The 16,275-nt window shown below is 43.0% G+C and overlaps 1 protein-coding gene across 1 annotated transcript in view; it reads right to left on the bottom strand.

Moving 5' to 3' along the window:
• SLC16A10 (solute carrier family 16 member 10) overlaps positions 1-14,308 on the bottom strand; it is a 67,021-nt gene extending 52,713 nt beyond the window's left edge. The window contains exon 1 of the mRNA XM_048935538.1: positions 13,774-14,308. Coding sequence (XP_048791495.1) covers positions 13,774-14,089 — 316 coding nt within the window. The 5' untranslated portion in view covers positions 14,090-14,308. The remainder of the gene's footprint in view (positions 1-13,773) is intronic.
• Positions 14,309-16,275: the final 1,967 nt, after the last annotated feature.

The following is a 16,275-nucleotide window of genomic DNA, read 5'->3' as shown; positions in this document are numbered from 1 at the left end:
GGAAGCCAAAAGGTTACAGATACAGTAACAGCTGCCCCTTGCCTCCTGAGAACATGCTTGAGAGCTGTACCAATGTTAGGTTGGGAAAATGCTTCATCTTGAGGTATTCATGCTGATTTTCATTCTGTTTCTTAACTTTGCACATCAACAAACCACTGACTACAGCCATTCCTGGAGAAGCTCCCTGTGCCCAGAAACTGAGTGATTCAACACCTACAGTGATAGTCTAACTACCGAGAGCTACAGAAATGAGTTCAAGTATTCCATTGCAGGTAAATTCATCTTATAGTTCACTTTCCTTCTGAGAAAAAGAATCACACAGAAGTATTGGCCACGGGGTTCCTGCAACAGCCTTATTTTTTTACGCACATGTAAACTAAATCCTAGAGCAATTAGAGGCTGAAGTTCATTCAAACCACATGAAAGACAGCCTGTGGAATACAGCTGAATTACCAGCTACATGCAACAACAGAGTATCAGCTTCTTTGAAACTTTGAAAAGGTGTGAATGTCAGGGAGTGTGGATTCGCTGCTGCCAGAGTTAAGACAGTACTATGTAACAGGTACTCATTAACATGACATTTTTTGTTGCGCCCATCCGAAGGAATGCTCTGGAGGCGATACAACACGAAGTGAGATTCATTTTCCACGTGAAAATATCTGAATGTGTGAGTGAGAAGCTAAAGTTCTCACAAGAGCTGGTGGAGATGTAGTTAACTTGACTACAGTAACCTGCAGAGTTAATCAGCCTACACTGAAGTAAGAGCCTGCCAACTAACTCTGCAGATTCCATCTAACAAATGATTGAATTTCCATTGACTGTAACCTGCAAATCAAATCCCATACCTTGCCTGATCTCTTCTGAAGGAATATCGCTCATTTGGCAGCAGTGGCTGAAAACCAAGTTACCTCACATTCTAACGCACTAAAACAGACAAGCAGAACAAGGCAAAAATAAAATTAAAAGAAAATAATAAAAACAAAAGCAAAGCAGATTATTGTTCCAATGTGATGCCATGCACCAATAAATGACTTGGTACCAGCACCATTCAGGAAGGCTACAACTGCACCTCAGTACAAATCGTGGCTTTCACAACATCCTAAAGCCCTCCGATCATCGCATTTGCTTCAACAGTTCTATAGTGACCCAGACAGAACCTGGAAAAAGAAAAACAAGAGGGGGAATAACTATATATAGTTTATCTATTTGTGATGTTAGCACATGCCAGAAATAACTACTGAGGGGGAAAAAAATGCAATTTAATACCTTCAAACCTCTACTCCTTAAGTCAGAGATCAGCCTATCAGCAAACTAGCTCTAAAACCCGATGGTACTGTTTCAATCACAAAAGATTTGCAATCTAATGTGTCTTAATCAGAAAGTCAGTACTGACTGAATTTCAGAGGATCTGTGTATATCTAAGCTAAACCAGCTGTGCACAGAAAAGGCTTTCCAGTTAAGAAACTTATAACAAAAAAAAAAAAAAAAGACAAAAAGACAAAAGTAACTTATAAAAGCAATAAGCAATGAGAATGCTAACAGTAAAGCATAGCTGAAATGAAAAGTGACACAAGTCAATTTGAAAGATTAAGAGTTTATTTAATCAAGCAAGTACATGTGTGGGTGCAGCACTCTCACGAGAGTTGGTTAGAAACATATAGTTCTACCATTAGGATAAGTAGGCTTATTTTACTTCTGTTTCTTCTTCCCTAGTCCCAGCAATTGGTGGATGCTCTTTCTACCTTCCTCTGCATTTAAACTGGTCCCAAACTCCCCTTGCTTCCACTGTCTTTGAAAGCAACAAGGCATTCCCCTCACCACCTCTTTAGGATGTTTAATGAAACATCCTCTCATCTCAAAGCCTTAATCTTTCTCCTTAGCTAATGCTGCTGCACAAAGCTGCACTCAGTGCTTTACCTGAGAGGTCAGCCAGTGTAGACACATAGTCAAGAAAATGAAGAATTTTATTAATTATACATTGTCACATTTAGTGGCAAGATCAGTTTAAAAATAATTGATCACACACCTAAGATCAGAGTTGCATACAGAGACAGGAGGCAGTTCTGGTATCAAAGACACAGGGAGCTTGGGAAAAAATTAATGTGCGGCCCTAGGATTCTTCCACCAAGAAATTTCAAGTTAAAAAAATAGAGCTCCCAAGCTAATGGAGAGCCCTGCATTAGTGTAGATGTTCCACCTCTACTAAAAACAACACCAAAAATCTATAGTTTGCTAGGAAATAGATAAGGAATACACCAAATATAGTGATTGAGTGCAACTTCTCCCCCTCCTCTGGTGAAAGTGTCCATAAGCTCTTATGTCATGTAAGTCACACATGTATAAACTGAAGCACTATTAATCCATTAAGCAGGATGCAGAGCAAGTCAGACTCATCTTAAGTCCCTAAATGAGAAAAACTATCAGGACTGATTCATGAGTATGTTAATATTCATTAATCAGAATCATCACCGATTTACAGTACAGTTCTGTAAAAGCACTCAGGGACAAATCCTTACAATAAAGCAGGACAATTTCTGAGTTAATCGAGTGAATTTGCAAACTAATCACCACGTCCACATTACTGTTGCCAGCCATTTCTAAAGCTAGATATAACCAACAACTGTAATTATTTTTTTAAAGCAAGTGTCCTCTATTTTCAATTTTAATTCAACACAAAATAAAACCATTTGGTGATGCCTACGTCCCAGCAATCAGTCTCTTTTGGAACAACAGAAATAAAAGCATTCAAAAGGAATTAGAAGACTCTATGAAAGTTCAAGTAATGAGAGCCTTAATCCTTTTTTTCAAAGCAATGTCCTGATATAACCAACAAAAACTTTTCCAGTCTAAGAAAACCGTTTGTAATACCATTCATTATCTTCTGCACAGTAAGCACAGACCAGAACACTTCAACAAAGTTGCCATACAAAAAAACTAGCACTCAAAGTTTCCACGGAATTTGCTACAAATTTAACAGTGCTGTTAAGCAAAACATGAAAAGATCTGACTTTTAAATCTACTGTTCATAGCACTTATCCCACCTATAGACCACGTTCAGAAAAATATGCACATAGCAGAACAGGTAGGTGAGATACTGAAAAAAAAAAAAAAAAAAAGAAAAAAGAAAAAACAAAAGAGGCAATCTGAGGCACTCAGACCGTACCCCTAAAAACCTGCACAGGCATGATTTGTAGGTTATCTCTTGGAAAAATAGACCATTTTTTACTTTTCACACAGAATCACACAGAATCACAGAATCACCCGGGTTGGAAGGGACCCCAAGGATCATGTAGTTCCAACCCCCCTGCCTAGCAGGGCCACCAAACATACACATTCAGATCAGGTTGCCCAGGACCCCGTCCAACCTGGCCTTAAACACGTCCAAGGACGGGGCATCCACAACCTCCCTGGGCAGCCCGTTCCAGGGCCTAACCACTCTCCTAGTAAAGAACTTCCCCCTAACATCCAACCTAAATCTTCCCTCCTTCAACTTAAAACCATTTCCCCTAGTCCTGCTGTTGTCAGCCCTTTTGAAGAGTTTACTCCCCTCCTGGGTGTAGGTTCCCTTCAGGTATTGATAGGCTGCAATGAGGTCACCCCGCAGCCTTCTCTTCTCCAGGCTGAACAAGCCCAACTCCCTCAGCCTGTCCTCATAGGGGAGGTGCTCCAGCCCCCTGATCATCTTAGTCGCCCTCCTCTGGACCCTTTCCAAAATCTCAATGTCCTTCTTGTACTGAGGGCTCCACACCTGGACACAGTACTCCAGGTGGGGCCTCACAAGAGCCGAGTAGAGAGGGACAATCACCTCCCTGTCCCTGCTGGCCACCCCTCTCCTGATGGAGCCCAGGATCCCATTTGCCTTTCGAGCTGCCAGAGCGCACTGCTGGCTCATGTTCAGTCTCTCGTCCATCAGGACCCCCAGGTCCTTCTCTGCTGAGCTGCTCTCAGAGGTAGCATGAATTGCATACAACATACTATTAGAAAAGAATGAATTGAGAACATCAGAGCAGGCTGTGCTGAATAAACTTCTGTAGATACAAAGACCGCCCCTATCAATTTTGTGCAGTCTCATTCCAGTTTTCCCACTAAGCTACTCCGTTCTGCCCTTCCTTCCCTCCCCACCCACCTCACACCTTCAAGGGTCAGTGATTTCACTGTGAACTAAATAGGTGCATTAAATTGCTACACTATGAACAAAAGATTTTGATACGTACAGGGATGTGAAGATTGCTTAATGCTCCATGCTCCAATTTGTAAAAATTAGGGTTACTCTGATAGGATTAGAAAATACATCTCAAGCTTGCACATTTTATTTATGCTTTCAGAAAACTTCCTAGTACTGATTTAATTTTCTAGATCACTGCCTGCAACCAGCAGTATTAGAAATCATAAATTGATAGCTTTATTTTTTTTCATTTCGAATGCTGTGTTGGGTTTTTAAGAATCTAAGCTACATAATAGGAAATTACTCAAAAATATGAAAAATAAACGGGCAATTTCAATTTCTGCTTTTGTGTCCAAACCAAAAAGGCTTTCTTAAGCTACATACATTGGGTTTTGCCATATGTGATGCAAGCAAACGAACTCAAGATTTTAACAAATGAATTGAAACAGAACACAAACAACATCGTATATATTTAATATGGAGGGAAAGGGGGGGGAGAGGAAAAAAAGAGAACTAGCAACTGTACATTGACCTACTGAGAAGATTATTACTCTGAACCACAACACACACTAATGATGCACTCAAAGTACACACCAAAGATCAGGCTCTCTATTTCATTCTTACTTGCTTTGATGTCAATATAAACATCAGGTAAAGCACCATTACCACATTTTCTTCCTTGCACAAGAACATAGCATTAAATAGCAGCAGTAGCAACTCTTGGGTGTTGGGGCCTGTCCTGCTCAGTATCCTTATTGATGAGGGCACTGAGCAGACTCAGTAAGTTTGCAGATAACAAGCTGGGAGGAAGTACTGATCTGCCTGGAGGTAGGAAGGCCCTGCAGAGGGATCTGGACAGGCTGAATCACTGGGCTGAGACCACTGAGATGAAGTTCAAGAAGACCAAGTGCTGGGTCCTGCACTTTGGTCACAACAAGCCCAGGCAACACTACAGGCTTAGGGCAGAGCAGCTTGTAGACTGTGTAGAAGAAAAGGAGCTGGTAATGTTGGTTAATGCTTAGATGAACACAAGCCAGCAGGGTGCCCAGGTGGCCAAGGAGGCCAGTGGCATCCTGGCTTGTATCGGAAATAGCATTGCCAGAAGGAGCAGGGAGGTGACTGTCCCTCTGTGCTCAGCCCTGGTGAGGCCACACCTCCAGTACTGTGTTCAGTTTTGGGCCCCTCACTTTAAGACAGATATTGCAGCTTGGAGCATGTCCAGAGAAGGGCGATGAAGCTGTGAGGGGACTGGAGCATAGATCTTATGAGGAATACTGAGGGAACTGGGATTGCTTAAGTCTGGAGAAGAGAAGGCTCAGAGGAGATCTTACCATTCTCTACAACTCCCTGAAAGGAAACTGTGGTGAGATGAGAGTTGGTCTCTTCTCTCGCATAACTAGCAATAAGACTAGAGGGAACGGCCTCAAACTGCACCAGGGGAGATTCAGGTTGGATATTAGGAAAAATTTCTTCTCCAAAAGAACAGACATGGGCATTTTAGTTAAGCAACTGTACTGTGCAAGAGAGCAGCTTTTATACCTTGTATAGTATTCCTGTCCACCATGAACAAGCAATTATTAAAGCTATGCTTTGTTCCCCAGAAACAAGGCACAAGACCATACCCAGAGAAGAGCAGTCAGTGTCTCAGTGCCCAGACAGAGAACCTCAGGGGTCCACACTGGGACCAATGCTATTAAACATTTTCATCAACTGTATCAACAGTGGGATCAACCACACCCTTAACAAGCTTATAAATGACACCAAGCTGTGTGATGTGGTCAACACACCCAAGGGACAGGATGCCATCAAGGAGAACCTCATGAAGTTTAACAAAACCAAGTAGAAAGTCTGGCACTTGGATCATGGCAACCCTCACTATCAGTACAAGCTGGGGATGAAAGGGTTGAGCACAGCTCTGACACAAAGGAACTTGGAGATACTGGTGAATGGGAAGATGGACATGAGCCAGCAATGTGCCCTCACAGCTCAGAAAGCCAACTATAACCTGGGTTCCAACAAAAGAAGCATAATGAGCAGGTCAAGGGAGGTGACCCTGACTCTCTACTCTGCAGTGGTCTAACCTCACCTGGAATACTCCAACCAGATATGGAGCCTCCTGCACAAGAGAGATGTGGACATGTTGGAGCACATCCAGAGGACAGCCAGAAAAAAGATCCAAGGGATGGAACACCTCACCAACAAAGACAGGCTGAGAGAGGCAGGGCTGTTCAGCCTGGACAAGAGATCTCATTGCAGCCTTTCAATATCTAAAGGGGACTGTAAGAAAGAGACAGGCTCTTCAGCAGAGTCTGTTGTGATAGATAAGTTGAGGGGAAACGGCTTTAAACCTAAAAGAAGAGAGATTTAGATTGGATATAAAGAAAAAGTTATTTTTACAGAAAGGGCAATGAAGCACCAGAACAGGCTGTCCAGAGAGGTGGTTCACCCATCCTTAGAGACACTCAAGGTCAGGCTGGACCAAGCTCTGAGCACCCTGATGTAGCTGTTGGTGTCCCTGATCACTGCATGGGAGTTGGACTAGATGAACTTTAAAAGGTCCCTTGCAGCTCAAACAATTCTAAAGTTAAAAATAAAGAGTAAAAGTGATGAAGTTTTATGATCTGTCAACTGTGACATCAGTGTACTTCTTGACAATAGCTTAGATTTTAAGGGTACTTCTCTAGTTACATTTTGTATTTGGATGATTAGTAAAGCCTTCTGTATAAATGGCTAGAATTCAGACCATGAGCCAGAAGAATTTTTTTCTGCCCACTTTACAAGTAATTTGCAAGAGCACCAACAGTTAAACACTCAGAATTAAGTGACTAGCTAGTGTATTTTAATTACTTCTTCTTCCTCACTCTTAATAATGCAGAAGGAAAAAATATCCTGGAATACTCTAAACAACTTCAAGTACAGTTTTACTAAGCACAGCACACTGCATAAGATAGTCTAAGAATTTGTAAGTTCTGCCTATTACAGCAATAAGACAATAAAAAAAAAAAACATACAATTTATAGTCAACTCTGACTCCCTTCTACCAGTGTGACACTGCTTTATGATCTTGTTCCACAAAATCATAAATATGTTGCTGACTGTCACATCCTCCCCCCCCATGAAAGGAGGGAAGAGTAGTATCAATAACAGAAAGAGCTGAGTTCAACATCTCCGTAGACTTTTTACTTGTGTGGGAACTAGCACTGATGATTTTTAAATTGGTCCCATCCTTGCTAGGGAGCTGCTACTTTAACTCAGCTATTGCAACAAGTCATTCCTAACCAGTTCCCATGAAAATGAAAGGCAGGATATAAAACAGAGCTGCTATTATCTAATAAATTAGATTTCCAGAATTAAAGCAGAATGGTTGATTCCAGGGGAATGTTTTCTCATAGCATTATGCTTCCTGTATATATTTGCTGGAGGCTAAAACCACTATAGACTAAGGCTGCCTTGAGTGTGCAAGTTCACAAAACAAAAGGCTAGTTAAAAAAAAATTGAGAAAGATGAGAAATCAATATAGTTTTTCCTACAACTATACTAGTGGTATAACAAAAGAACCAAAAATTCTAAAAGAAAGCAATTTTATTATCAATGCTACATTAGGTTAAATGCAAGTAATTAGCACATCTCCTTCCTCACAATTCATACAGAAAGAAAACTTGAAATTGGACAATTGCTTGTTAACATTCTATATGCATGTTCATTCCAATCTTTATTTCCTTTGCTAATGTACACACTAATGTAAGTTGCAGTTACAACTTTTTTTTTTAAATCTCCAAATGTTATTTTTGATGTACAGGATTAAAAGTTTTTCTTTGTAATTCAGACTGACCAACCATTTTCTTTACTTATATTACATAACAGATTTGGGGTAGCCTACAAAGCAAACAGCCAACAGCAGGGCACACAACAGCCAGCAGTTCTCTTCTGAGCAACAAGCACTTGACACAGGGCACAGCCCTCAGCAGCACAGCACAGCAGATCTCAACCAGGCCAAGATCCCAGCTTGGAGGACACATCTTAGGAGGTCCACTGAGTTCTGTTTCCACTGCAGAATCAAGAAAGGGACCACCTGCCTGAAAGAGGTACATGCTGGTAGCCATGTCACTAAGTGAAGGAAATGTGGAAGGAAGTCAGCACTGCAAAGCAGAGATGACAAAGATTGACCAGATCTTCTCTACTTTCCTGCAGCTTCTGGAGTCGAGTCCTCTACACTCCTGAAGGAGGAGCAGGTAGTCAGCACCTCTTGGTGTGGATCCAGCAAAGGACCACAAAAAAAAAATATATATAAAAATGAAGGAACAGGAGCATCTGGTTTACAGTGAGAAACAGGGAGCTGGGGCTAGTTAGGCTCAGGAGAAAAGGCTCAGGGAGGTGAGGGGTACCACACTGATGCAATAAATAACTGAAAGGAGGAAGCAAAAAAAAAAAAAAAAAAAAAAAAAAAAACACCAACCCACACAACTAAACTAAACTCTTCCTCTTCCCAGTGCTATTCAGTGAAAGGATGGGGAGAAATGGGCATGAAATACAGGAAATTCAGTTTAAATGTAAAAGATATGTATTTCTTTACTGTGAGGGTGATCAAATGCCAGGAACTGCCTGCTGAAGCTGTGGAGCCTCACCTCAGAGACGGTGAAAAATCCATCCAGGCACAGCTCCAGGCAGCCTGCAGCAGCCAATTCCTAGAGGTCTGTTCTAAACTCAAATATCTTTTGATTATCTGAAGTTACTGGATTAACTCAAACTGGCTAAAGAGCAGATGCATTTTAAAACATGACATAATGCAGCTTGAGAATAGTCCACTACATTTATCCATGCAAAACAAGTATATAAATAAAGGAAAAAGAGCCCAACATTTAAACGTAAAAAAAAATTAAGTCTAACAATACTGCTGCACAACAAGCTTAAGAAATCAAATCACGAGAAAAAAGAATTAGCACTATTGGAAAACCAAGCCTGCTTTGCCTCTGGATTCATAGTAAAAAGAATCATCACTATGGTTGGGCAAACAACACTAAGCACTGCTACATCTTGCTGAGTCTAGCAAGAGGGTCTATTAATAAGCATAAGTTTTGCTAACTTCCTCTTTAGACAGCAGTTATTCAGGCTACCTCAAATCAGGAAGGGATTTTAGGAACAAAGAACACAAACCAAAATGGATGAATGACGACAAGCAGACTACTGGGACCAATTAATCAAAACAAAGTTGAAAACGAAGCTTTCCAGTTTCCTTCAAAGTCCACTGTCTAAACTGCACTGCAGGCAGGTATTAACAAAAAGCAGCCAAGCAAAATATTAGTTTATACAAATATTGCAGAATGGATAGCACAGTTTCATCATAACTTACATTACAAAACTGCAATACAAATCACACCATCAAATTGTGAAGTATCATTTGGAATATGAAACTCTACCTTCCTTCTCCATATCACAAAATGCTGTAGAACTGAACAATGCCAAAGAAGGAACAGTAACTAATACCATGAAAACAAGTATTTCACATGAAAGAGTTGGAAGGTTTATCCAAGGAAAAGACATTGGGAGACCTATGTGAAAACACACACCAGACATAAATAACTTCATCTAAAACTAAGCTGTCAGATCACAGACCAGCAAACCATTTAGATAAGGTGTGCTCAAAATTAAGATGAGAAAGAAATCCCTCTGCTACTTAGATACCAAATCAAGATGGATTTTTTTGTCCAGGTTTCCCCCCTCCCCCTCTACCTAGCCATACTCTGCTGCTTCTTATTTGGATTAGAAATCAGAGTGCTTGGTACAAACATTACAAAGGATAACACTGAAAAAAAAATAGTTTTAACACTAATTTCTCTTACAAATAAAAAGATAAGAGAAATGTTTAGAAGTTTCTGTAAACCGAAATTGAACATGAAGTTAAAACAGCTTAAAAGTCCATTATTTACTTCAGTGCATGTAACTAGATTAACATAGCTGCAGGAAAGATTGTACAGCAGGCAATCTTTCCAGAAAGATTTAACGTGCAGAGTTGTTACAGAAGCCAGTCACCTTTAGGCTTCTACAAAAGCCACATACATGAAATTAAATTCCTACTTCTAAAGATGATGGAATCATAGAATGGTTTGGGTTGGCCTTTAAGATCATCTAGTTCCAACCCTGCTGATACAGGCAGGGACACATCCCACCAGACCAGGATCACAAAAATAAAAGGACATCCCCTGTTTAAAGTCCTAAATCAGCTACTAACTCATAACTCCACTGGAAATGGACACAAACATCTGCAAGCAGAACCCTTATGCTGTACTGCATGATATGTTATAGTTAGCAGGTGTAAATGCACATCTTGATTACTCAAGTATGAAGGACAGACCACAAATCTGAAATGAAGAAATGACCAAGTTCAACATGAGTTTAAGTATTGCATACCACAGAACTGGAGGTTCAACAAAAAGAAAGTACTGTCAATGACTAAACTAAATAAGCTGTTCTGATGTCCACATAGTCTATTCATTGCCCTGAGCCAACGAAGAGATGTCTGCAGATCACTTCACTTTTATTGGTTAGACCATCCTCAAGTATCCTACACACCAAGTTTTTAAATGTAAACCTTGTTCTGACATCAATTTCTAAGACAAGAAAAAGTAAGGGCCTATGGGATTATCAAGACATGCCTTTCACTGCCATTGTGTTTTTCCACCCAACTTGTTTCTCAAGCACAATGAGCAATGTATGGGCTGCTTTCCTGAGACAGCAGGCACGTTTTTCCATAAGTTTTACACTTAGCATTAGGAACACTTCTCTTCTGTAGTTGTGCATCGATTAGCTTTGAAACTAAGAAAGGAAACCAGCAGTGCATTATAGAAGTTCTTGGTTTCCTAGCCTATAAGTAATACAATTAATACTGTATACAAATTACATTCAAAGATTTTGATCAAAACAGGAGTTGGAATCAGTTGGTCCCCTAAGTCTGTGGGCTCTACACAACAGGAGCTCTTTCAACAACCATTCCAAATGCAGTAACATTGGTAGTTGTAGTTACTCATCCCATTTAGCCAGTGTCCATCCTGCACTCTAGAGATAGGCCGGCTGCCCCACCTGCAGATTTGGCTCCTCTGACTCCTTATCTACCAAGCAGAACAGCTTCTTGGCTACACCCTTCTCCCTTCTGCCTTCCCCTGTCCTGCCTTTCACACACAAATATCCATCCCTTAAAGAAATAACAAACATACACCATGCACTATAGTCTAGTCAACTCCTCTCTGCAAGGAAAACATGAAGCAATGTACAACCACTGGCTGATCTCATACAAAAAGCTTAAGTGACACCTATGTTTCTGGCAACATCTAAGTAAATCTGTAATGAGAAGAAAAGTTTAATTCTGCACTGCTATGGTTAAATTAACAGATTCCACAAACACCTGAGTCCCAGGAGTGATTATCTGGAACGTTCATGCCTCAAAAAAAAAAAAAAAAAAAAAAAAAATCAGCTTTTCAGATTGCAAAAATCTTTTTTTCCCCCCCTCCTCTTAGAATAATTAGAATATTAAGCTTTATATTCCAAAGAAAAAAAAACATACAGCAAGGAAACTTGTTCTCAGATTCATTAAATGTTTACCTGCCACTGCCAGTTTTAAGTGGCAGTTAGTTTGAACAAGAGACTAACCAGATTATGTGCCATGATCAATACTATGGGACTAGGGTTTTCCTCTAACACTGAAGTCACACTGACTTTATCCATTAGTCATCCTTTTCCCTCCCTACAGCATGTCAGCTAATCCATCAGTGTTCAATGAGAACTACACTAAGTGCATTCTGCCATTTCTGATACCACATCATGATTTCAGTTGTTTGAGTCTTGCTCTTATTTCAGACAAGATCACAAACAGCAGACAATGAAGAATTAAGGAACAAAAAGCCCTGTATGACAGCTGCTGCTCAGTTCTTCAGGAGATTTAGGGTGCTTTCAGATATTAAAAGAAAGAGCACCCTTTCAGCTGCAGTTGTGCTGTTTAAAGGAGACACTTCTGTATTTGCAGCCCCTCTCTATCACATGCACATAGGTCATCTAGTCAAGGCAGCTGTTTGATGCAATTTCCCCTGGACCTAAACCTAAAGCACAACAACAACAAAAAGAGTACCTTCAGCATCACCCAAACCATACTACATCAGGTCACAAATAAACATCAGCTATAACTTTTATTTCTTAAATAAAATGAAGAAAGAATTAATACAGGGCGTGGTGTCTGCATCTCCCCAGTCTCAGAACTTATCCTCCTTTCCAAAGCAGGCTGCAAAAGAACATAGCTACACAGCTAGGTCCCTTTTTTTTTTTTCCTTCGTCTCCCTCCACAGTTTTCTGAAGCTGAGCAAAGTTTCAAAAATATGGGTGGAGAACACTCCCAATCTCATCTCACTTTAAGACCAGTGGTGCATTTAGCCATCTGGAAGTAGAAGATTACTCCAAGCCTCCTCTCGTTGACTATTTTGACTACTACACCATTATCAAAACAGTCACATTTTTCAGCAAAAGAATCCTATCCTGGGTTACTAGAGAACCAGACCCTCAGAAAACAACCAAACCTATATCTCTGTTCCACAAACAGACAGAATAGCAGACACCTGTGTGATTCCTCATTTCTAACTTGAGTGGCTTTCAGCTCATCCTGCAAGTGTTCCCAGCACCTCCTCTGCACAACCCTGTTTACTCCTCATGCAGTCTGTGCAGCTCAGGCATCTGGCTCCAAGTATCTGTTTCCCTTCTCTGAAATACATCTGGACATCAAGTGCCTCATGCTGGACATCAGCAGCACTTCATACTTCCAGCTGAAGAACTTCAGAGCTCCATACCTTACCCATGACCACAAAGTTTAAACATGAGAGTGCCACACATAGCTCCACAGCAGCATTCTCACTCAGTTCAGTCAGAACACTTGCCTTGGAAACACTGTTACTGAGATGGGGATTTGGAGGTGAATTAGCTTTGTTTTTCCTCTTACTTTTCAACATTAGGCCCAGTTGATCTTAATATTGACAAAGAGTTTTCAAAGCGCATTTAAAAACTCTCCGAGCTGCAGAAGTCTCCTGGAAGGTTTACCCTTCTGCAGGGCTGGATAACCGCTGTACTTTTTAAGCAAGAAACAGATAAAATAACAAACTTTTTTTAGTGTTGCTTTTTTTTTTTTTAATGTTTTAAGTTATGTTGTAAATAAGCCAACTTCATGGTTATTTGTCATTAAAGCTGTCATAATTACCCACTCACTAAAATTGGGAGAGCCAAAACCCTCCTGTCCTCAGCTTGCACAAAGCACAAAACACTTTCCAAGAAGAACACGTGTGCAATACACAGCTGCCTTTGACTTCACGTATACACACGCGACGAGAACGACTAAGATCAGTACCGGCAGAGGGGAGATTTGAGCGTGCTGCTATTCGCACTGAGCTTCGTAAGCACCATTCACGCCTTTATTTCCCCACGACACGCGGTGCCAGACAGCTAAAAATACCGCCGCGGAGCGCACCTGCTCCTCTCCCGCAGCCCCACCTCGGGCGCCGAGAGCCCGGCCCCGGCCCCATGCCCGCAGCCCCGGGCACGCCGCTTCGGCCAGGAGCGGCCCCGCAGCCCCTCACCTGTTTTAAAGGCCATCTGCTTGTCCTGCCCGCCGCCGAAGAGCTGCAGCATGGAGACGAAGAGGACCCCGCACGAGTTCTGGATGCCGAAGACGGCGCCGTTGCACCACATGGCGGCCAGCATCACCACCCAGCCCCAGCCGCCCTCGGGGGGCTCGGCCGCGTCGCCCCCGGCCGCCGCCCGCGGTACGGCCGCGCTCTCGTCTCCCGCGCACCGCTCTCCGCCGTTCTCCCGCCGCGCTTCCATCGGAGGGCCGGAGGCGGCCGCGGGACCCCCGTCGTCCCGCGGCGGCGGCCGCTCGCTCGCCGGCGCCATCCTCAGCCGCGCCGCTCCGTTCTCCCGGCAGCCCCCCGCCCGCCTCAGCCGCTGCCCGCGGGAGCTGCGCGCATACCCGCGGCGCTTCTGTGCTCGCGCGCGCGCACCCCTTCCTCCTCGGCGCTGCCCTTCCCGCCCCGCGGCCGCCGCTTTATTTTAAAAGGGGGGCTCCCGCGGGGGCGTCAGCGGCGCGAGGAGGCATCCCCCGCTCCCATTGGCTGAGGGCGGGGAGCGTGGCCTCCCTTCCCTTGTGTCCCCCCCTCCCCGCCCCCCTAGCGCAAGGGGTGGGGCGGTGCCGCGCCGTGTCAGCGGCGGCGACGAGCGCCGGTGCCGCCGCCCCTCTGGAGGTGGACGCGAGGCCGCTGACGGCCCCGCCGCGCCGCTGCTGGGGAACGGGTGGGGACGGAGCGGGACGGGGAGTAAACAAGCCCCTGGCCGCGCTCCCGAGCCTGGCTGGCTCCTCGCGGGAATGGGCAGTTCCACCCGGCGGTGTCCCGCCGCCCTCACCCTTCCCGTGCGCTGAGGGGAAAGTAATAATCCCACCTTTGCTGTTTCTCTGTTTTGTCTCTCGGTGTCCTACTCCCTCCTACAAGCCCGTGGCCACGATGGAAACAAACCTCGTTCCAAAATACAGCTCGGCTTCACAGACCGTGCCTTGTTTTGTGCAAATTCCTCGGCCGCTCTCCACGTGGAAAGCAGGAGCTGAAGAAAGTGAGCCACACGATGATGTAACGATGTAACGAAAGCCCAAGTCATAACACCCGCCGAGTAGGTGTCTTCTTTACGAATGGCTGGCTTTTGGAATTAATTGGCCTTCGAATTCCTAAGCCTGCGTGCTCTGTGTCCTCTGAATGGCTTTAAAAGAAGCTAATTTAAAAATAGTTAAAAAATACAGTTATGATCCTAATGATCCACGTTTTATAGAGGCACAGATCTTGCTGCACACTCCCTCTGTTGCCCAGAGAAGCTGTGGGTGCCCCATCCCTGGAATGGGTGCTCGAAGCCAGGTTGGATGGGGCCCTGGGCAGCTGAGGTGGGGGGTGGCAGCCCTGCCCACAGCAGGAAAGTTGGAATTGTATGATCTTTAAAGTCCCTTCCAACCCAAGCCACTCTATGACCCTGTGGTTTGTCTTTTTGACATGGCCATCCAGGTCAAGCACAAAGAAATGGTACGTACATATACAAGAGCAGCAGAATACAGAAAAACTAAAAGCCCATAACAAAAACTTAGTACAGCTGTATAAAATGCATAAGAATTGTCAAAGCAAAGAGGACTTTTGGGCAACTGGTGAAAAACGCGTTCCCCCAGGGATCAAGTTTTATTCTCTGTGAAAAGCCCCAAAGATATCCCAAACAATTTAACAAGCAGAAGCTAACACCCAGCATCCTCCGGTACCTCTGTCCCAAGGCTGTTCTCCAAATCTTGCTGAGCTTTCTTACAGTAAGTTTGGCTTCACCCAGCACCAGGTAACTGTTTGAATAGTTTAGACAGATCAAACCCTTTTTGGAACCAGATTCGATCTCCAGTACGCTTGCCAACAATGATTAACCTAATTAAACTTTTCAGTTGCATAGAAATAAACAAGGGCAAAATCCAAGACTGAGACTTAGTGTGGCTGATCAGACAGGTCATGGTTCTACAAGCACTTCCATATATTCCTGTTACGTAGACTCCTCAGATCACTTCAGCCCCCTTTGTGAACGGGGGGCTGTGACCTCTATGGTATATGGACAAATGTGCTTGTAGCAAGAACCGCATGGCTTTTTTTTCTTTCTGTTTTGGATGGTGCTCAGCAAAACATAAGACTAATTATTTCTCCCTGTGTTTTTCAATATAGTACTTATGTGTTACTGTTTCATTTCCCTGTTTTCCCATAAACACTGTCAATTACTCCTCCAGCTTTTTAAAAGTAAAGGATGTGATTTTTTTTAAAACCATTGTGAACATATTATGTGCAACTTCTGCTTCAGGACATTTTCATAATGGATTCTATTTTACAGTTCGTAAGGGTTGTTTTTCCCTGAGTTAGTATGAATTGACTGTTTTCCCTTTCTCCTCACATTGTTGGGAATGGAGACTCACAAACGCCGTCTCTCTGATGCATATGATTTTTATAAACCTGACGGATGTAGTCAATTTGTATGTTCCTCCAGTATTCTCTATCTTATTGAGCTATTTATACTGT

Source organism: Lagopus muta, chromosome 2 (assembly GCF_023343835.1).
Source record: "Lagopus muta isolate bLagMut1 chromosome 2, bLagMut1 primary, whole genome shotgun sequence".
Lineage (NCBI taxonomy): Eukaryota > Metazoa > Chordata > Aves > Galliformes > Phasianidae > Lagopus > Lagopus muta.
Note: the sequence above shows the minus strand (reverse complement) of the source record. Positions and strands in the feature narration are given on the sequence as shown.